We start from the raw sequence: 22,801 nt of genomic DNA, 5'->3' as shown, positions 1-22,801 counted from the left end.
CTATCGGAATTTGCTATTTAGTGAAATGTTTTTTTATTAATTATACTGTCACCTCAATTTATTTCCGGATTGTTGTGAAAAAAAACCATGTTTACCTGTTAAACTTGGTTGCTGCTGCTTCTGTTGATATTGTCGAAGCTACCACTGTTTTGCCCCCGGTGAACTTTGATCCTGTAGACTTTTTCAAATAAAGGTTTCAGTCATAACAATGCTGTTTTAGTTTTATTTAGTTATTTTCCCCTTTTCTTCCCCGCCTGTCAGTAGGTGTGATAAAGTCAGTAGGGTGTGATTCGATAGAAACTTGCCTATTATTTTTAGCAAGTCAAGCGGCTCTCGTCTTTCCCAGCATGTTTATGTCGTTTGTCCCTGAATATATGTCATCAGCTTTGCTCACCTATGCCTCCTACCCCCCCCGGCAGGTAGATAATTAAATTTTTTTCTTTTCTAATCCAGAAGCAACTCACATGTCCATTAGCCTAGATGTACTGATAAAAATATCTGGTGTGTAAGTGTATGTGTGTTGACCTTCATCTAATTATTTTGATTCACCTTCAGATGAGGCCCTCTTAACTTAATTTGAGACATACTGCCCTTAAAATTTACGGGCTTCAAATTTGTACTTTATCAACTTGAAAGACAGTGCTGACATCTGTTGTTGAACCGGAGCTTTATTAGTAGAAAGAATTATTATTACGGAGATGTACTTGCATAGCAAGTGACCTGATCTGAGATCGTGTGCTGGAACGAAAACAATTATTATTATTATTATTGTTATAATGTGGATCCTCGTCCAGCAGTATGTTGTTGTGGGTACTGTAATATTTCTTGTTGTCACTATTATGTTGTGGCGGTATTCCACATCTTATTATCTTTGTCTCATCTATCGTGCTACTTCCACAAGACAGCTTTGTAACATCTTCCTTGACGGTATCTTGAACTTATATAGATCACGTAACTGACACCGACTCCAACTGAGAACTACTACTGTCCCCCTATAATGACTGGCTATCATACCACATTGTCATGTGGGAAGTGGTGTACCATTTTCACTACAACAATTATTATGGTAGCAAGCTGGCAGAATTGTTAGCACGCGTTTTTAAACAATCACTTATGATTTGTCCCAAAGGATCAACCTTTAAATAAGAATTTTGCTTCCACAAGCAAAAGCTCCATGTGTCTTTCAGAAAGCTCCATACCAATTTAACTTTATGCAGCATTTCTGTTAGTTTATATGCAGGCTATGTGGGAAGACGGAATAAAGGGGCTTTTGCTAGCTTATCTCTATGAAAAAAATAGCTCCCTTTTCTGTTGAAAAAAAATAAACTCGCAGAAAGGAAGTTTCAATGTCTCCCTTCAATTTCATTACATCATTTATGTGGTTGTTTCTGACAAGAAATTTCATTTTCATTTAAAGTAATTATATTTTGTAGTCATTATCCTCAATCTACTCCCAAAACACTTCACTTGCTCTACTTTGCATTGCTTGCAAACTTATATGTTCCATGATCATTAAAGTGCAATGACTCCCACAATAACTGGCCTTCAATTTGATTTTCCGTTCAATTATTCGGTGAAAAAAATACCACCAAATCAACTTAAACCGTCCAAGGGACAGGTGCATTTGCTAGTATATATATATATATATATATATATATATATAAAATTAATATAAACAGCAGGTTTGCAATGTTTCACTATGTTTCTAACACTATATATATATATATATATATATATATATATATAAGATTTTTTTATGTTTTGTTGAATTAAACAATCATTGAATATTTGTAATTACTGCATTATACCAATGATTTACAAATTGACAAATACTTCTCCAGCCCCATCTCCAAGAGCTTTGTGCAAAATTCCCTGCCCCACTTTGTATTAACAAGAAAACAAAACTGTTTTCTATGGCTGGATGCCTTTCCTGTCACCAAACCTCACCTATTTCCAAGTAAGAAGTAAGGTAATATTTCTCTGTGTCTGGAAGATGGCAGTGAGCTGGCAGAATTGTTAGTGCATTGGGAAAAACGCTTTGCAACATTTCTTCTCTTTAGACGTTCTGAGTTCAAATTCTGCCAAGATCAACCTTCTTTTCATCCTGTCGAAGGTCGATAAAATAAATGCCAGTTAAACATTGGGGGTTGGTGTAACCAACTTACCCTTTTCCCTGAAATTGCTGACCTTGTGCCAAAATTCGAAACCAATATATCTCTTTGATCAAACAGGCTTTCATGGAAGATTGCAAATGAAGGACACCACTTGCCTAACAAGGACATTCATTTACAATTATTATGTGATGTGAAGGCAAGGAGGCAGTAGTGCGCACACACATAGACATGTGTGTGTGTGTATATATATATCTTGTTTCAGTCATTTGACTGCAGCCATGCTGGAGCACTGCCTTTAGCTGAACAAATCGACTCCAGGACTTATTCTTTGTAAGCCTAGTACTGATTCTATTGGTCTCCTTTGTTGAACCGCTAAGTTACAGGAAGTAAACACACCAGCATCAGTTGTCAAGCGATGTTAGAAGCACAAACACAGACATACACACACATATACACATATGTATACGATGGGCTACTTTCAGTTTCCGTCTACCAAATCCACTCACAAGGCTTTGGTCAGCCCGAGGCTATAGAAGACACTTGTCCAAGATGCCATGCAGTGGGACTGAACCTGGAACCATGTGGTTGGTAAGCAAATTACTTACCTCAAAGCCACTCCTGTCCCTATATATGTTATGATGGGCTTCTTTAAGTTTCAGCCTATCAAATCCATTCATTAGGCTTTGACTGGCCTGGAGCTATTGTACAAGACACTTGTGCAACACTGGGATTGAACCCCAAACCATGTCGTTGGGAAGGAGGAAGGAAACTTCTTACCATCAGCCATGTCAGTACCTTTTGATTTTAGTAAAACGTTAATTTGCCCATCTCTTTTTCAATTTTCATATCACCTGCTTCTGTGATGCTGCTTTCTCTGCAGACCATGTTTCTTCCCATGATTTATGACCAGTCTGCACAGGAGAGGTGAATTGAGACAAATGTAGAAATAAGTCCAGCAATACAGTGGATGCATATTCATTGAAGTCGTGGTGAAAATGAACAAATTTTTGTCTCAGCTGTCAAAGTTAAACAGCAGATCTTATTACTCATTCTTTATCTATCTGTCTGTCTGTCTTCTCCATCTCGTTCTTCTTCACTCTCTGTAATCATGTCTGAGAATCTTTCAAGTGATTTATAAAAGAAAAGTTATAGACAGTTTTAACGTTCCTGTTATTAAGCAATTTTTATCTTCTTTAAATATCACAACTCTCTTCAGAAGCTTAATTTATTAAACAGATCATCATCATCATCATCATCATCCCAATGAGGTAACATTAGTCTTAAAAGAATCACCTGACCAACGAAATGAAAGGTCAGAGGGGTTAAACCATGTATTACCTGACTAATCTGACACTGGTGTTCCATGAATGGAAAAATTTCTTTCAAATCTGCTTTAAGTCAAGAGACTTGAACAAACATCCCCTCAAGGATTTAGGAATCATTTATATATATTTAATAGTTTATTGATCATGTTTCATGTCAACTAGCTGTCTGGAATAGATTTCAAATCACTTGGGACTATGAATGAATTGGTTTGGTCTTATGAAATAACGAAGGAACATTTATGTAGTAATTTAACTTGCTATGGATAACAGTTGACTCCCTGAAATCTCACACCACTTATTCTCTTCAAAGAAGACTGCATTGAATAGTGTAAAATGAGTGGTCATGGCCAGAACATATTTTATTATAGCTCTGCTGAATCAAGGTAGACCTGGAGATAAACAACAATAACTTGATATCATATTTAGTCTGAGATTTATCTTTATTTAACAAACATTAAATCATACTGGTTTTCCTGCTATAGTTCATTGTCCTTCGTAAGATCCTGGTGTGTCTTAAAACTGTTTACATGTTGATGACTTAGATCAGCGTGGTTGAGTGCGATGTTTCTGTGATGTGAAATATTTTCTCTACTGTAGTTGAATGTCAGCTGAAGCAGCATCAATTAATGATCAATATTTCTGGGTAGACAATTACCTGCCTATCTTTCACTCTGAACTAAAGCTGTTACTTTAATAACTGATAACTACTGGTACAATGATTTATGTCATTGTTCCATTGTTGTGTGTTCTTATGATGTTATATAAGGCCTTCTTACTTCCTGACCAACCACTGTTCTATGTATCATATGTCTTGGCATTATGTTGCAAAATCTCTTCAGCAAATGAACAGTTTTTTGTATTATATTCCTGTAAAACTCAGCTGCCTACTAATGGAAACTCTACTTGTTAACCATGACATTATTATGGAGTTTGTTGTAGTAGTCGTTTGGATTTTTAAAAGACTGGGATTGCTGTTTTGTTCATACAAAATGGTATGAGAAAGTGTCAGGAAAAACATCAGAAGGAAGAAACTCAAAATAAACACAGTAAAAAAGCTCCAGCAATTGTTTAATAACTGTAAATATTAAATCAAATGCAGGTGATTTAGTGGCAGAAATTGTAGCATGCTGCTTTAAATGCATTATAGTATTTAGTTCTGAGTTCAAATTTCATCAATGTCATTTTTTCTTTTTTCATCTGTCTGGGATGAATTAAATGAGTACCAGTTATATGCTTGGTTGATTCCTTTGACAACAACTCATTCTTTAAAAGTTTGTGGCCTTGTGTGAGAAATCACAGTTAAATCAGGTGAAAACTCAGCAGTTCTGATATGTCAAGGTTTTAGTTGGAATTTAAAGATATTCTGAAATAATATGGTTGAAAAGCCTCTGCTAGACAACAACCAATGGCCTCAGGGCGCGTTGATTTCTTCTTTTGTGTTAGGATGTATATAACCTGAAAGACAACTGTGGTGCTCTGTGATCTGTTTCAAAAACAAATGGTCCAGTCTATCGCACTGTGTTCTACACAGTAATTCACCACCCAAAGCTTTATAGTGTGGGTTTCAAAGAGATATTGGTGGACCACACTGAGATATTTGACTAGCTGCTTGTGTACCAGGATCTTTTCAAAGAGCTAATAACTCAAAGAGCTCTACAATAACTACTGGTCTAAGTCTCCTCTGAACCTGCTGGTGTTGCCATCTATCTCATTGTCAGTTTTGTATTTGAAAAGAAAGCATCATATCATTCACCCACCTGGAACTGATGGACACAGTACGATAGCAGTCACCTATCTCACCACTCTGTATTCAGGTCCCTGATGGGTACAGTGTAATAGTCATCCACCTCATTGCTGTCTACTCAGGCCACTGGTCAACACACACACTGTGATAGTAGTCATCTACTTCATTACTCTGTGGACAGGCCACTGGTCAACACTGTAATACTTGTAACTTATCCCCATTTCTGTTGTAGCCATGGTCAACACAGTTGGTAAATATTATAGTAAGTTACCTCAACACCGTCTCTGAGCCATTTATTACCTTTAACCCTTTTAATACCAACCCACCTGATGCTCCCCTTGGTTCTATGGTACAAACTTCTGATTTTAAAGTGATTTAAAGTAAAATTTCTTGTTAATTTGTGTTAAAAACTATCAGCTTAATAATCATAAATTGTTTTACTATATTCTTTATTATTTTCAAAGTTAATTTAAATAAAAAAAGGGTGCATTTCACCAGGAATATGGTAACAAAAGGGTTAGCCCTTTTAGTACCAAGCTGCCCGAATTTGCTCATACACAAGACTTCATATTTAATAATTTAGTCAAATTCTTAATGATAATGTTGCATTTCAGTAGGTAAATAAGTCATTTTTGTTTTGCAGTATTCCAAACATTACCTTAATGTACCAATATAAATTTTAAAAGTTTGTAAATCATCCATTAATTATTTTCAAAGTTAATTGTGGCATGTAGGCCCTCTAATTTTCTTAGAAATATGGCCATAAAAAGGTCAGCACAGTCTGTTAGTTATTAGGCCAAGATAGCTCATTTATTCCTCTACCCATGCATTTTTTCTCTCTGTATGTACACACATACATGTGTGTAGTATGTGTACTGTTTACACTGTGGCTCAAACTCTTTGTATGGTTATGTGTATGTTAATGTACACATACATGCACACAAATATTTATTCACACACACGTGAACACACACAGACACACAACAATGACTCAGTCTCCCCCTCTCTGCATTGTCATCATTGCACTGCATCATGGGAGTTATACATCTTACAATATCTATTGATCTGTTACTACTACTACTACTGCTACTGCTGCTACTACTATTGCTGCTACTGCTGCTGCATCTGCCAATACTATCACCACAACCACTATTATCACGGCTGCCAATCATATATTGATCTATATCCATGATCCTGCTATCTTTTCTATCATCATCATCATTGCCAACTCTACTGCTATTCCAAGTGAACAACTGTGCAGTCACTCGACCTGCTAGAGATAGTAGCCAAGTCTCCCTCAAATCACACCATCTTATATGAAATAGACAGTGATGCAATGGAAACTGTAGTCCCTGATGCACAGAGAAAGCAAGAGGGAATGGCTGGAATGCCTTTGATCAGGGCTGACCTAGGGTTAAACAGTAGCAAGAATTCATGGTTGTGTTAGTGGCAGCAACATCACTCACCACCACCACCACCACCACTACTGCTGCTGCTGCTGCAGCAAGAGCTGTCCAAACATACCTAATGTAGATAGAAAAACTACATTTTCTCGGCTCCCTTACTGACTGGGTTTTCATAGTTGTTTAGCCTCAGGTCAACTCTAATCCAGTAGACCTATGAATAAAGATGTTCTGACTGTGACCATTCCATCTTTTATTTTGACCTAATGTATTTAGGACAACATTATTGACAAGGCTTTTTTTTTTTTTTGTATAACAGTAGGGTGTAATTTACAGGGACTTGCTTGCTATTTCTATCAGATCAAGTGCTCTTGGATACTCTCTTCTGGTATGGTGATAGTAAGGTAGTGATAATGATGGTGGTGTGGTAGTGTTTTGCTCTCACATGGGTTATGTAGTACTAACTGGTGGTGATGCTTTTATATTGGTGCAAATATATTGTGATACTAATGTATACTGGAGTTGTTTTACACTAGCATTAGTATTGTAGTGATGGCACTACTAATGGTGAGTAGTACAGTAATAACGTTAGTAGTGGTACTAATAGTAGTAGATTGTGTAGCTATGGTGCAAATAGTAGTGGATGGTATAGTGGTGGTGGTACTAATAATAGTATATAATGTAGTGGTGGCAGAAATAGTGCTCTTTTCCCCCCACTACTGTTTACAGTTTGTAGACTGTAGCTGTTGTGTTTGTGTTTGCTGTGATATTTTGGCACCAGCCAATAAGAAAGTCATTATATAGTCACTCAACTTGTAAGAAATAGCAGCCTAATTTCACACAAATTACACTCTATGGACTCCAAGAAGGAAGCATAGATACAGTGGACGATGAAGTCCTACAAGATATTAAAAGAAAAAGATGGTCATAGGTTTGTGCAGTCAGACTTGGGCCAAAAAGCAGCAATAGTACTGTTGCTGTGGATGGAACCACTGTTTTCTAACAGTCCACACAGACTGTAACTAGAATAGCTGTCTGTCTGTCACTCACAGTTGTATATCTTTTATGTAATTAAAAATGCAGGTATACAGCAGTATATGAACTATACACTATACTGTATAGAAACAATGTGTATATATATTTATATATATGTGTGTGTGTGTGTGTGGATATATATGTGTGTATGTATTTATGTATATTTTAAAAGAGATGGTAGTTGTATAGACTGATATTTGTCTAGACAGTTATCGAGATTGCTTTGCTGTGTTTACAATATAAATTTATCAATACATGATATATAAAAATGTCTGGAGAAAAATAAAAGCATGTGACTTTATAATTGTGTATCTGTGTCTGTAAGAGTGTGTGTGTGTGTGTGTAAACTCCACAATTCTGATAGAAAATAGCAACATATTTTTTTGGGTATCTTACTTTGAAAATATTCCAATAAACCTCTATATTCTCTGCCTGTCCTCATTTTGATCAAATGTTGTTGTAGGCTGTATGTGTATCTGATTTCATCTGTTCTTTAATTGATGAGCCAAAATACAACCACTTTGCCATAATATTTCAGTGGAATTCTACATAAGCAAGAATCCCCATTTGGTATTTACTGTAAACAACTCCTTTGCAATGTCAGAACTACGTATATATATTGTGATTTTTCCTGTACTTAGGGTGGCATGTATGTCAAACCTTAGATCTCTATTTCAGGTATTTAGTTGATACCTTATTTATTACTGCGTGCAAAGTATGATTTTGTATGATGGGAAGACATGGGCACAGAATACAGTTGGTGTATGAATGATGGAAAGAAAGGAAATGTGTTTGATGGTAATGTCAACATATATTATTGATGGGGCAGAAGTGACCTAAGAAAGAGAATGGGCATATGACAGGAATTGGTTACAGTGTGCCAGAAAGAAAACTGGTGCAGCTATGTGATGCATAGAAAGCATGGCAGTTGGGCGAAGCAAGGATAACACTTTCCATACTACAAATGCCATATTAATGGTTAAAGGATGTATATCAGCATCTCTGGGATTTTATGGCTCTGTGAGTGATGCATATATGTACCATTGATATTTCATAGCTATAGAGAAAAGACACTTCTATGTGTCTGTGGTATGGATAGTGTTAAATGAATCAATTGGAAGAAGTATGGGAAAGAAGACCATGGAAGAAGTAGTGTTGGCTGACCTCTGGTTGCTGAGCCTCATAAAGGAGATAAAAGACTGCAGCAAGAAGACCTCAATGGATGTGAAAATGATGGTGATGCTGATTGATTAATGTCTTATACATGCTACTCAATATTTTCTTCTGTAAAGTTTGCTTTACCATGACTGTTATAGGAAGTTAAAGATACGCCTTCATTTAGCTGAAATAAGTAACTGAACTAGTTATTTATCTGTTTCATTATGGAATATCTGTTTTTGCATGTTGGCATGATTTAGATAGAGATTTACTATTACTTGGTCCAGCTTCATCTTGGCTGGGAATCTTAACATTGTGCGATCTAATCGCATTACTTCCTCTTACATCTCCCACAAACCTCTGTTGCCATGGTGGCTTTCTATTGTCAGCATACAACAGTTGTCGTCCATACCAGCCTGTCTGACTGCCTTTAACACCCAGTCTCCCTCTCTCTCTCATCTCTTTTGTTCTCTCCACCATTCATACATCTTCCACATTCAATACTTTTCTCTCATTACTGCATTGCATTTTACTCCTTTCATAATATTCTGAACCAGTGTCATTTTTAACATTTTATTGTGTGTGCGTGTGTGTGTGTGTGTGTGGTAGTCCATTAGTTTTATAGTTTGGGGCTCTTGAGCTAATTGTTAAATACCATAAAACTAAATATGGCTATAATTTTTCAGACTATTAACTTCTGGAGGTGAAAAATATTTTAATATTTACATTTATACTTTGTTTTGATTGACTGTTTTATTACTAGATGTGTACACAGTAGTGAACTGGTTTTGAACTCGGATCATTTATTTCTAAACTAAGATAGTAATGAAGCTCTCATCCACTAGGCTACTAATGAATGTGCAATTAATTAACACTCTGTAGGTTGTTTAACCATTTTGTTATATTTCTATTGAAATGTACTGCTTTTTATTTCAGTTAATTTTGAAAATAATGAATTTAGTGAAATAACTTGGTCATTTATTAAATTAGTATTAGTATTTGAACCATAAATTAACATGAAATTTTGATGGAAAGCTTTTATTCAAATCACTTTGAAGTATGAAGTTTGTGTCATTGTACCAAAGATAGTGTCAAGTGGTTTGAGCTAATGTCAGTCCTGTGCTTATTGACTGGTTTTTCAACAAGCCTTTATACTGTTTCTTTCTGTAGTTTTCCATTGTCGTTTGTTGTCAATAGCTTCATTGGTGTCAGCAACATCTGTCTTGTTTTTTTCATTTGTTTTTCCATGCTTTTCAATGGATCTTCTTCAACACAGCTTCTCACTTCTTGCTGCAGTCTTTTGTCATCTTCATAAAGTTCTGTAACCCGAGACCAGACTTCACTTCTCCCCATGTCTTCTCTACAGCAAGTTCCTTCCATTTGAATTATTTGTCACTTCTTTGCACATTTGTCATTCTCTCCATGTTTCACATGTCTGTACTAGCTTAGTCTTCTGTCTTGTACACTACATCTGATGCTTACTTGGTTTTTCTCTCAGTTCATTTGTACTCCATTGTTTATACACAGTAACATTACACACCCAGTGGAGCTTTTTGTCTTATTTCTTTCCAGCCTTCACACATCATCTGCATTCACTGTCCATGTTTAACCCTTTAGTGTTTAAACTGGCCATATCTGGCCAGAATATTATCCTTGTTTTATGTTCAAACTTATGAGATTCAGCCTCTCACACCTACCCTACAATGTTATTCTAAAGATAAATAATCACATCATCAAAATCTTTTATAAATCGAAGGATTACATTAAACAAGAAGAGGGTGATGAGCATTGAAGGACCCAGTTGAACCATCCAACCCATGCCAGCATGGAAAACGGACGTTAAACGATGTTGATGATGATGATGATGATGATGATATATATATATATATCTTCAAGTAGATTCAGTAGAGGAAGTAGCTTTTGATATATATATATACACACACATATGATGAGCTTCTTTTAGTTTCCCTTTATGAAATCCACCCTCAAGGCTTTGGTTGGCCCAAGGCTATAGAAGAAGATACTCAAGGTGCCATGCAGTGGGACTGAACCTGGAACCATGGAGTTGGGAAAGCAAGCTTCTTAACACACAGCCATGCTTGAATCTATAATATATATATATATATATGTATGTATGTACGCACACACACCTACTCATCTTTTAGTCCATGACTCTTTACAAGGCTAGCTGAGACTGGTTGGAAGAAGCTATCCTCAGACTGCAGGCTTGGCTCAGATGCTTGTAATAGAGTGGAATCCATGGTGTTGAACTTGGCGGCAGATTAAGTCCACCACTACCCACATGAAACATGGCAAGATTTGAAGAATGCATATTGCCAGGACAAATACTGCATGGCATCCAGTCTATTATGTTTTCACCAATCTCACGCCCTGGATAGGTACCTTTTTGTCAACCCCAAAAGGATGAAAAGCAAAGTTAATCCCATTAAACAAATACTGTGTAGCATTCTATCCAATGTGCTGATGTCTCCAGTATGGTATGATTATATAGTTTGTAGTGACAGTAAGCTTTTAATATCTCAAACTTCTAACTTCAGTTTCTGTCCTTTTCACTTGTACATCATGGAATAGCTGTTGGTTGTTACATTTTCCTGATGTTTGCAGGGGATTCACATCAGTGGACAAAAATCCGGATGTTTTTTTGAGAGACTCTGAAATGTTTATATAGAAGAACATGTAAGAAAATCTTTAATGAGAGGAGAGGCATCTTAATCAGGGCTGGCTGAACATATATGAAGCGCAAAAGGAAATCGTTGCTATGGAATGAAATATCTATAATTGACAGAGCCATGGTGGTAATGTAGAGAAATCAAAAGAAGCAATATATACAGAGCTCATAGAAAGACCAATCAGTAATTCTAGTATTGAAATTAGATCAATAAGCATGTTGTTACTAAAAAAAGATCTAAAAATGTGACGTTAATTCTACATACTTAGTGGATAAGAGTATCCCCTTATTTAGAAATATAGATATTATATACACTTCCAGGAATAAGATACTTGATGACAATCAGAAATTAAACTCATTAAAATATGGTGTAGACGTAAATATTAAAGCATTTTATTATCTCTGAAGATGTGGTTGATAGTTTGAAAAATTTTAATTGTATTGAAAAAATAATCTCGGAGATTTAGACATTTAACCACAAAGCTTAAGTTTCTATGATCTTGGTTTCAGTATTACTGTTTTAAATATGCTGGATTCATTCTATCCAGGATTCTCTTCCCTTTCTATAACCCTTTTGTCATATTTCTATGGAAATACAAGTCTTTGTTTCAGTTATCCGTTTAGCATTCATGTTACTCTGCCAAATGCAGTGCTTGTATTAGGGTGTTCGGAAACTATTTTTCATCGCCATGAAATATAAATTAACCAACCATGTCAGAGCTAAGGTCGAGTTGGCAGGAACTGTCTAGGAATAGTGTATCATTTCTTCTATCCCGCAGTGTATCATTCATAGTTATTTTGGTAATTAATCCCATAGAAGATAAGAATTTTATGAAACAATACATTCATCATTCTTTACTGTATGAGTTTTGAAAGGAAAATACCATTACAGAAGCAATGAAAAACATTTGTGAAGTGTATCTGGATGCAGTAAAAGCTTATACATGTCAGCTGTGGTTTACAAGGTTTAAAGATGATGATTGTGACATATCCAACAAGCCTTGCTCTGGAAGAAGACCAGAAATTTAATGTGTCATATTTGACTATCCATGAACGTCTCAAGCAAATTGGGAAGACATGCAAAGAGTGAATTTGGGTTCCACATGAGCTTATGTTTCTGAACCAAACACAACATTCTACCATCTGCAGCAGTCTTCTAACCAGGAATAAAAACCTGTCATTTCTGCAGTACATTGTTACAGGTGATGAAAAATAGGTTTTGCATCACAACAGAAAATGAAAAAGACAATGGTTATCATGTAATGAGAGTCCAGTATCAACACCAAAACCAGAACTCCATCCGTAAAATCCTTGCTCTGTGTTTGGTGGAACATGAGAGGTACTGTCCATTACAAACTACTGGAACATGGAAGGACCATCAATGCAGATGTCTGTTGCCAACAACTTGATTGTGTAAGTGAAAAATCACGTTGAAAGTGACCAGCTTTGGTAAGCAGAAAAGGTGGCATTCTACAGCATAACAATGCCTGGCCACACTCTTCAAAACAAATCCAAGAGAAAATAAGATTGTTAGGATGGTAAGTTCACATCCTTCAGACTCACCTAACTTAGCACCTAGGGAATTTTATCTGTTCCAATCACTAGAAAATTTTATAAGAGGTAAAACATTCAGAAACGGAGAGGAGGTTGAAAAGTCTTTCAGACATTTTTTTTTCTAGGGAAAGAAATAGGTTTCTTTGAATGTGGCATAAAAAAATTACTTTCCTGTTGGGCTGCAATCATTGAGAACAATGGCGATTACATTCTTCATTAAAACTATTCAGATAAACATTTGTTTTTATATCATCATCATCATCATCCTTGTTTAATGTCTGCCTTCCATGCTAGCATGGGTGGGAGAGTTTGACAGGAGCCGGCCATGCAGAAGCCTGCTCCAGACCTTTCTGGTAAAATGCAATTACTTTCTGAACACTCTAATATATTCACATTGTTTTGAATTAATCATGCATTATCTCATGATTTCAAGATTTTGACGATGTGATTATTTAATTTTAGAATAACATTAAAAGGTAGGTTGAACATAAAACTGGTTTAAACATAAAATATATGGGCTTGATATTGATGGTTTGAATACTAAAGATTAATTTTGAAAATAATAAAGAATTTATTGAAATAGATTTGTCAGCATTAAGCTGGTGTTTCGAATATAAATTATGAAATTTTTGTGGAAAGTTTTCATTATATTTTAAATCAGTGAATTTGTATCATAGGGCTTGGGCTGGTTTGTATCAAAAGGCTCATCATGGTATGCCTACAACTGCAGTGTTATTGCTAAACATTGAACAGTCCATCCAGCTGTTACTTAGTGTTACACCATATTCAAAATCTAGTTGTTCTTACACATCTGAACCAGTTCAGCCATCTGTTGACATCCTGCTACTGACAATGGTCAATATTTCTGTCTTGATAGACACCTATACAAACAACTTGCCAGGTAAAGAACAAAGCCATACCTGCTGGTGATGTGATATATATAAACAAGCTGGAGGAAAAGAGACTTAGTACTCTTCTTTTTTCTGATTTCAGTCATTAGATCAAGTTGATGTTGGGGCAACACATTTAAGGCATTTAATCAATAATATTGAACCCCAGTACTTTGTCTGGTACTTATTTCATTGATCTTGTAATCTCTTATTTCATTGATCTCTGAAAATGAGCCTATGTGTTTGTGTGTACCCGATGGTTGTAAATGAGGATCATTGTCATGCAAGATTGCTCATTTTGAGTCTTCTGTGGAAAACATGTCTGGCCAGCCGGGAAATATTGCTTAGCTTCAACACAGGTGAGCATTGGAGACAGAAAACAGAAAGGACTTCTGGTTGTAGGAAATCTACCTCAACAGATTCTATCTGATCCATGCAAGCATGGCAAAGTGGACATTAAATGATGATGGTATATATTCATTTGTTTTATGCTTATTTTTCCATGCTAGCATGAGTTTGATGACTATTGAGACATGGTTTTACAGCTAAGATGCCTTTCTTGTTTCTAACTTTTACCTTTTTACCTGTTTCACAGCCAAATGATCTTTTATTTCACTTGTCTCTGAAGGCACAATGTGAGCGAATAATTTGGTCATGGAAGTGACATTTAATACTGCTTGTAGCCTGCAACTTATGTAGATGTAGAGCGAAAGACATGCCATATTAAAATTTCTTACTTGAAAAGCAGTAATGGTAAGGGTTATCAAGAGGAAGGGCATCTGGTTGTAAAATTACATGTCGCTAATAAGAATTCAGTCAACCTATACTATCATGGAAGAATGGATATAAAACAAATCACTGAAAAATCACACACACACACAATATTGATTTCTGATATTGGCAGAAAGTTATATTTTTAGAGGAGATACAGTTCAGTGAATTCATACCCTCACTTATTTATTTGTAATATTTTGAATATCAATTTGTCTCTATTGAAAGCTGATATAACCTACTAAAGAAGCCTCTACATGATCTGTCAGTCTGCTAGAAATAGCAGCCAAGTATCCCTCATATTGCACTCTACTTAATGGTCACATTGTTTAATGTTGTCCTAGATATATATATACCAGTTTTGAATAAGGAGTGGACATGCTTGAATACATTTGATTAGAGCTAAACAACAGCAGCAGGAATTCATTTATTTATTTATTTGCATCTGTTGTTATACCAGGTGAAAGAAATGAATGAAAGCCAGATCTCGTTGTCCCTAAGATTTAAGTGTGATGAGGAGGTGGGTCCTGAACGATATTTTTGAAGCCATAACTAACTCTGCTCTCCCTGTCGATGTAAGTGTATGTTGTATTGTGTGTGAAAGAAAGAGGCTGCTTTTGAATGAGCAAATCTATTGACTTTTGACTTACGAGTGGCTGATATTCTCTGCCACTATAGTGTCTATGTTGCTGTTAATCTATATATGCAAATTGCCAAGCCTCTGTGCTTTCATTGCTATAGCTACTGTTAATGATCAGATCTGTGTGAGTGTGTGTATAATGTGTGTATGTATGTATGTATATGTGTTGCAATGATTCATTATGATGACAGGTTCGGTTTCAGTCAAGTTTTAGCTTCACACAATAGACACACGTCTGATCAATCAATATGACTAAATGTGCTTTAATAATTCTAACAGTTGTTACTTATTTGTTTTCATCTGGAAGATGTAGAGGACAGGTGGTAAGCTACTCTCTTTGTTGAGGGGTGGCTTGTTAAAGCAATTTCTACTTAAAGGTACAGTGGAGTGGGGAATAAAATAAAAAGGTGTTTCTAACCACTGATCTTTATATATTATATCAGATTTCTTACACCTAAAGCTGTGGTAGGATTACTGTGTTGGACATGTACCAATGGGCCATGTAGATTTGGTGCAAGTGCCATTTTCAGTTAGAAAGGCTTGTTATCAACTACTTCAACCATTGGTCTAGTTGTTCTATCCTTTATTTTTTTTTTCGTTATCTCAGTGTAATCTAATCAATGTTTCTTATGCCCATTATAACAAACAATACTTTTTTTTATTAGCTACAGTGGGAACAAAATAGACAACAATGAGGCACCAAATTAAATATAAAGGGTATTGTCTCACTCTCTTACTGCCTCCATGGCCTTCAGAAATTCTGCTTTGGTTGCGATATGATATAGTTAACAGTACCTTGGTACATACAGAAGTGATGTTATGTCGCACCACACTACCTATTCACAGCTAGGAAGACTGAATAGTTGAAGGTTGCTGGACAGCAAAACATTGTTTGTTGAGCATGGAAGATATTGAGATATACTAGGGAAAATTTAGAGGAGTGGTTGTGCAGATTTCAAATTTTGGTCTCACTATTAAATGACACATGGTCATGACACATGTGGAAAGGTTTTCTGTTGAAGGTCCTTATTTTTATTTCATCTCTTTAACTGTGTTAAGGCGGAAGGAACATTGTCTATATAAGGGAGTGGTTTAAATAGTGTTGATAATGTGCCAGTTTGTAGCTTAAAGGTTAGTTGTTCTTGGAAAACAATTAACTAGATATGAGCTCTACTGGGATGGATTAGTGTTTAATTAATGCCAGGATTAAGGGATGGAATACAGTAAAATTAACAAGAGAAAAGGGTTTGAAAGAGTGTGATCAAGTTCAGGAGATCAGAGGGTGTTATAGAAGTGATAGGACAGTTTATTGATACCAATGTGTTGAATAAGTGTTTTTGCTTTCCATTGAGAAAATTGAGTATTTAAACAACCATGATAATGTGTTGTGTACTTGTGTGTGTGTAATAGCCTTTTTTTCCAACCAGTTACCATGCTTGACCGATAAATCCACAAGTTTTTTTATTCTCTCTCTGTTTATCTCTCTTATTCCTTTCTGTTGAAGAGCATAGGCTCGAAGCCTAAAGACTTTCTTACTTTCTCGAGCGTCAAATACATCTGCTTGTTGTTCATATACCTGTCTTCATCTTTTTTCGTGTAAATTTCAACTTATATAGATATATATATATATATATATATATATATATATATGATTGGGACTTTATTCTCATATAAGCTATCAGACACAACTTGAAAGTCCAAGTCAAAACAAAATTTATATTAAATTTGATTCACCTTTTAATATCGAGTCATGTTTCAATAAATGTTCTGTCGATATCCTAAAATTACTTTCCTGTCAAGCAATCATCTGCTTGCTTTGTGCTTTCAAATCTGTCTGGAGTATAAAAATATCTTGAAGAAACAGTTAAGTTTGGTGACAAGAAGAGCATTTGGTTGTAAAAGTTCTGCTTCAAAGACTTCCTCATATTATCATGAAAAGACCATCATCCAGCAAGTAAACAGTGTGTGTGCGTGTGTGTATATTAATATCATATTGGAGAAAAAGAACTAAATATGGGTATATATAAAAGTCTTTAATCAGCAAGAAAAGTTACAAAAGCGACTCATTGGCCAAGAACTTTGTATGACATATATGTATATATCCAAGTTTTAAATATTGTTATGTTGCATCAGATAATATTCACAACTGATCCTTATATCTTTCTGTCTTCTTTCAGGTCTGTAAGAAGGTTCATGCAGTGTACTTGCGGCCCAAGACTGTTGACGTTGTATACAGTAGTAGCCTCTCTACTGTCGTTTGGGCTGAGTCTTGTCAGGCAGGAAAGCACCTTGCTGTCCTCTCACAGCCTGTCTTCATCGCTGACCAGTGCCCACTGTTCAGCAGCTTTCATATTTGCCGTGCATCACCTCATTTGCAGCTGTCGTTCTCCATTGTCACGTTGGACGTGTTTATTACGTTGTCCTCGTGTGGTCAGCAGCCTCCTTTCTAGTTGACTGCCACCATGTTGTATGTGTTTCTTGTTGAGTTAGGCCAGATGCTAACCATTGATACTTGCTACACCACTGAGACGTAAGTATGACACATTACTCACATCTCTTATATCGTGTCTTCACCTGTCAAAAGCCAAACAGGCCTCCCAGCTAGACTTCAGTTCTAGCATACTTTCACATGCATTCAACGAAGTAAGAATTAACCGTTTAGCATTCAGATTACTCTGTCAAATGTGATGCTTATTTATTCACATTGTTTCAAATTAATCATGCATTATCACATAGCTTGAAGATTTCGATGATGTGATTGTTATTTTTAGAATGGTATTGTAGGGTATGTGTGAGAGGCTGGGGCTGGCCAGAGCCAGTTATAGCCAGTTTAATTGCTAAAGGGTTAAAATGTAAAGGGACAGATATGACTAACTCTTTAGTTATCATATTCCTGTTGAAACACTGCTTTTGTTTCAATTCATTTTTGAAATTAATGAAGAATTAGTAAAATAACTTTATAACTTAATCATCATTAAACCTTCTTAGGGAAAGTTTTCATTTAGATCCATATAAAACAGGAAGTTTGTATCACAGAACCAAGGGTGCTCTGAGATTGGCTGATATCAAAAAGGTTAAACAAGGCCATGAATGTAAAGAAGGACAGCTAGAATGTTTGGGTGGGGCTTGCAAGAAGTTATGGATACTAACCTTCTTCTGACTCACTTAGAAACAAGCAATGTTCATAGAAATATCATCTTCTGTGTAAATTTACTGTCAAAAGGTGACATTTTAGTAGCCTCATGTGAGATCATATTGTGTCATGTCATATTTCCTTTATATCACGGTAACATATATTTCCCTTCCTATGCATATTACTGTAGTTAAGAAATTTGCTTCCTGACCACATGGTTTCAGGTTCAGTCTCACTGTGTGGCACTTTGGACCTTCTGAATGGTTTGGTCAGCAGGAACTGAAAGAAACTTGTGTAGAATATCTGTGTGTTTGTTTACACATGGTGTAAACTACAAGTGCTATAGTCTCATTGCGTTTTACCTCCAGTGATGTGTGAAATAAGAAATTATTTAGTTAAGTGTAAGTGACAACAAAGTAATGGGGCTTTGTATATATTATCTATATATTTTCATGTGCGTAACATCTTATCATTCCTAAAGCTGTTTGTAGAGTTATTATTAATGATTACCCAATGTATTGATTGTCGTTGCAGGGTCTCTGTCCTCAAGTCTCATGTTGCCAGGTTATGTAGAATTGCTCCAGACAAACAGGTGATGTTGGTCAGTGGTGGAATTAGTTTGGACAATAGCTGTCGTGTTGGGCACTACTGTGCTGGAACTGTATGTATTCTAATTTCTACTTTGATATATTTATAGGCAAGAGTGAGAGAGAGAGGTGTGTGTGTGTGTGTGAGTGCGTGTGTGTGTGTGTATATATATATATATGGCTGATAGTTAGCAAGGTGAGACACACATAAGAAAGAAGGAAACAAAGGACCACTGATGAGGTCACAGAAGTGTGACGAAAGAACTCTGGCCGAAATAAGATTAAGATTAATGTAATATAAAGCTGAAGCAAATTAACACCAAATATACAGTGCGTGTGTTTTTATTGGCTAAACTGGCAATATGACCATCCCCAAGTACAACAACATATATATATATATATATATATATATATATATATATATATATATATATATATAGTTTGAATTTACAAAAAAACAAATAAAATGAAAGATAAAGACAGGTGTGTAAACAACAAACAGATGTATTGGTCTAATGCTTGGGGGAAGTGAGAAATTCTTTTACGTTTCGAGCCTACGCTCTTCAACAGAAAGGAACACAGACATAAACAGAGAGAGAAAATAAAAAATGGTTTAGTGGCTAGCAATCAATCATATATATATACACATATACAAATGAGTAGACAAACGAAAGAAGGGCACTCAACACATTTATTGGGGGTTACATGTATAGACCAAAGCATTTGATTCAGACTCATTGGTACTCTGAGTTTCATGCGTGTGGTTAGTCTTTGACCATTGGGTTCTGAATGAGAGTTTGATTGTAGAGAGTCAATGTTTATTACTGGATGTTAGCCTGTGATTGGTGGAGAAAGGTCACGCAGTATAGCAGTTTGATGTCAGTATTTCAGCAACAACAATTAGTTGGAAAATACTGCATGGGGAACAGGAAATCAACCCCATGGGGAACAGGAAATCAACCCCATGGGGAACAGGAAATCAACTCCATGGTGGACAGGAAATCAACTCCATGGTGAACAGGAAATCAACTCCATGGTGGACAGGAAATCAACTCCATGGTGGACAGGAAATCAACCGCATGGAGAACAGGAAATTGTGTGTTGGACAAGAAATCGGTTGTGTGGTTGGGGGGAAGTAGGAAGGGGCAGTAGATGTGGGGGTGTATATGTATTTACATGTATATGCCCATAATCTGCTTGCATGTATCTGTACTTATTCGAGTGTGTATGTGTGCTTACACACACACACACTCGTATAAGTACGGATGCATACACGCTGATATATGGGCATATACCTCTACATATATACTCTCACATCTACCACCCCTTCCTACTTCCCCCCAATCACATAACCAATTTTTTGTCCACCACATGGTCGATTTCCTGTTCACCATGTGGTATTTTCCAACTAATTGTTGTCGCTAAAATACCAACATCAATCCGCTATACTGCGTGACCTTTCTAGATCAGTTGCAAGCTAACATCCAATTATAAACATTGACTCTCTTCAATCGAACTCTCATTCAGACCCCAATTGCCAAAGACTAGCCGTACGCTTGAAACTCAGAGTACCAAGGAGTCTGTATCAAACTGTTTTGATCTATATATATATATATATATATATATATATATATATATATATATATATATATAGATATATATATATATATAGACTGGAGCCTGGTGTTGCCATCCGGTTTCACCAGTCCTCAGTCAAATCGTCCAACCCATGCTAGCATGGAAAGCGGACGTTAAACGATGATGATATATAAAGGGGTTTGTATGATTGTGTATAGAAGAATATATTACTCAAAGTAATTCCAACTCTGTCTGTTTTTTATGTTTTATTTATAGTCTTATAATAGTAATGTAAGATATAGAATATATAGTATATATAGTAAAATGAAATGAAGTATTAGTTGTCTTATTGAATAAATGAAATATTGAGTATCAAATATTAAAGGACTAATATAGTTTCTTGCATTTAAGCAGTCTTCAAGGTCCCATGTTGTGACAGGAATGTTTCAACTGTAGTTGACTGGCTGTCTTTTGTCCTTTATATACAGTGGGGGGGGGGGATAAATATTCATACATGTCAAAATTCTTTATTTATTTAATTTCTAATGAACATAAATGGGATATACCAAAACTATATTTGCATAAACATACATAAACTAAGAATATGCAAAAGAAACTAATAAATTATAGTAACCAATGAATTTATATACAATTATAAATGTTTAGGAGTGAAAAAAAGTATTCGTACAGAACATAAATAACTGATAATTCTGATTTAATACTTCATAGCATAACCATTATTCAGTTTCACTTCAACCAATCTCTTCTTGTAGTTCTTAATCAACGACTTGCATGTTTCTTTAGGAATTTTTTTCCATTCTTCTTGACAAATTTTCTTCAAATCTGGAATGCAAGTTGGGGCTCTTGAATGAATTTTAATTTTCAAATAACACCACAAATTTTCAATGGGGTTCAAGTCAGATGACTGGCTTGGCAATTCTAATAATTTTATATTATGATTGGCAATCCATTTTTTTGGTAAACTTCGCTGTGTGCTTAGGGTCGTTATCCTGTTGTAAAACCCACCCTTCACAAAGCTGGAGCTTTTCTACAGAGTCCCATAAATTATTGTTCAAAATATTTTGGTACATCTATGCATTCATTCTACCATCTATCACATGTAAATTGCCAGTGCCATTTGCAGAGAAACACCCCCACACCATGATGTTGCCACCTCCAAACTTTACAGTAGGAATTGTTTTTCGGCGAATAGGCGGTATCATCTTTCCTCCAAACATGGCTACGCGAATTTCATCCAAACAATTCAATTTTCGACTCGTCTGTCCATAGAACATTTTCCCGGAATGTATCAGATTTATCTTTATGTTCATAAACAAATTTTAAACTGGCATCTCTATGCCTTTTAGTCAACAGCAGAGTTTTTCTAGGAGAGCGTGACTTCAGTTCATTCCTATGAAGTTCATTGCTGATTGTTCGTAGTGTAACACTGGTCCCTGAAGCTAACAGATCTTCTTGCAACTTCTTTTTGGTAATCATTGCATTTTTTTCAATTCTTCGCTTCATTTTTCTTAAAGATCTAGGGGAAATCTTGCGTGGTGCACCGGATCTTATTCTGTTTTCAACAGTTCCCGATTTTTTATATCTTTGAATAAATGAAGATATGGTAGAAAATGGAATACAAAGGGTCTCTGATATTTTCCTGTAACTTTTACCTGCTTTCCACTGTTCAATAATTAAGTCTTTCACTGAATTTGTGAGTTCTTTCCTTTTCGCCATTATTACGACACTACTTTATGTTGTCTCAGTGCTGGATGAAGAAGCTTGCGTTTTGACACTTAAAAATGACTACTGATAAGATTATTGGAGCAAACGAGAAAGTTCTAGTAAAAAAAAATTATTTTAATTGTATTTTGTGGCATGGAAACTCATAAATTTATTCTGTACGAATACTTTTTTCACCCCTAAATATTTATAATTGTATATAAATTCCTTAGTTACTATAATTTATTAGTTTCTTTTGCATATTCTTAGTTTATGCAGGTGTATGCAAATATAGTATTGGTATTTCCCATTTATGTTCATTAGCAATTACATAAATAAAGAACTTTGACATGTACGAATATTTATTTCCCTCCACTGTGCATTCTCGTGGACAGCAGTTGTAGCTGTTTGGCTATTTTTAGAGATGATGCCAAGACATTTTTCATTGTTTATTTTAT

At 35.6% G+C, this 22,801-nt stretch overlaps 1 protein-coding gene across 3 annotated transcripts in view; it reads left to right on the top strand.

Annotated features, from left to right (window-relative positions):
* The window catches only part of LOC106874584 (RB1-inducible coiled-coil protein 1), a 121,680-nt gene that overhangs the window by 44,349 nt on the left and 54,530 nt on the right, over positions 1-22,801 (top strand). For all 3 annotated transcript variants that reach the window (XM_014922372.2, XM_014922371.2, XM_014922370.1), the window contains exons 2-3: positions 17,501-17,853; positions 18,991-19,117. In XM_014922372.2, the coding sequence (XP_014777858.1) occupies positions 17,786-17,853; positions 18,991-19,117 (195 nt within the window). In that variant the 5' untranslated portion in view covers positions 17,501-17,785. The remainder of the gene's footprint in view (positions 1-17,500; positions 17,854-18,990; positions 19,118-22,801) is intronic.

Source organism: Octopus bimaculoides, chromosome 8 (assembly GCF_001194135.2).
Source record: "Octopus bimaculoides isolate UCB-OBI-ISO-001 chromosome 8, ASM119413v2, whole genome shotgun sequence".
NCBI lineage: Eukaryota > Metazoa > Mollusca > Cephalopoda > Octopoda > Octopodidae > Octopus > Octopus bimaculoides.
The sequence above is the reverse complement of the archived record's forward strand: the minus strand, read 5'-3'. Positions and strand labels throughout refer to the sequence as shown.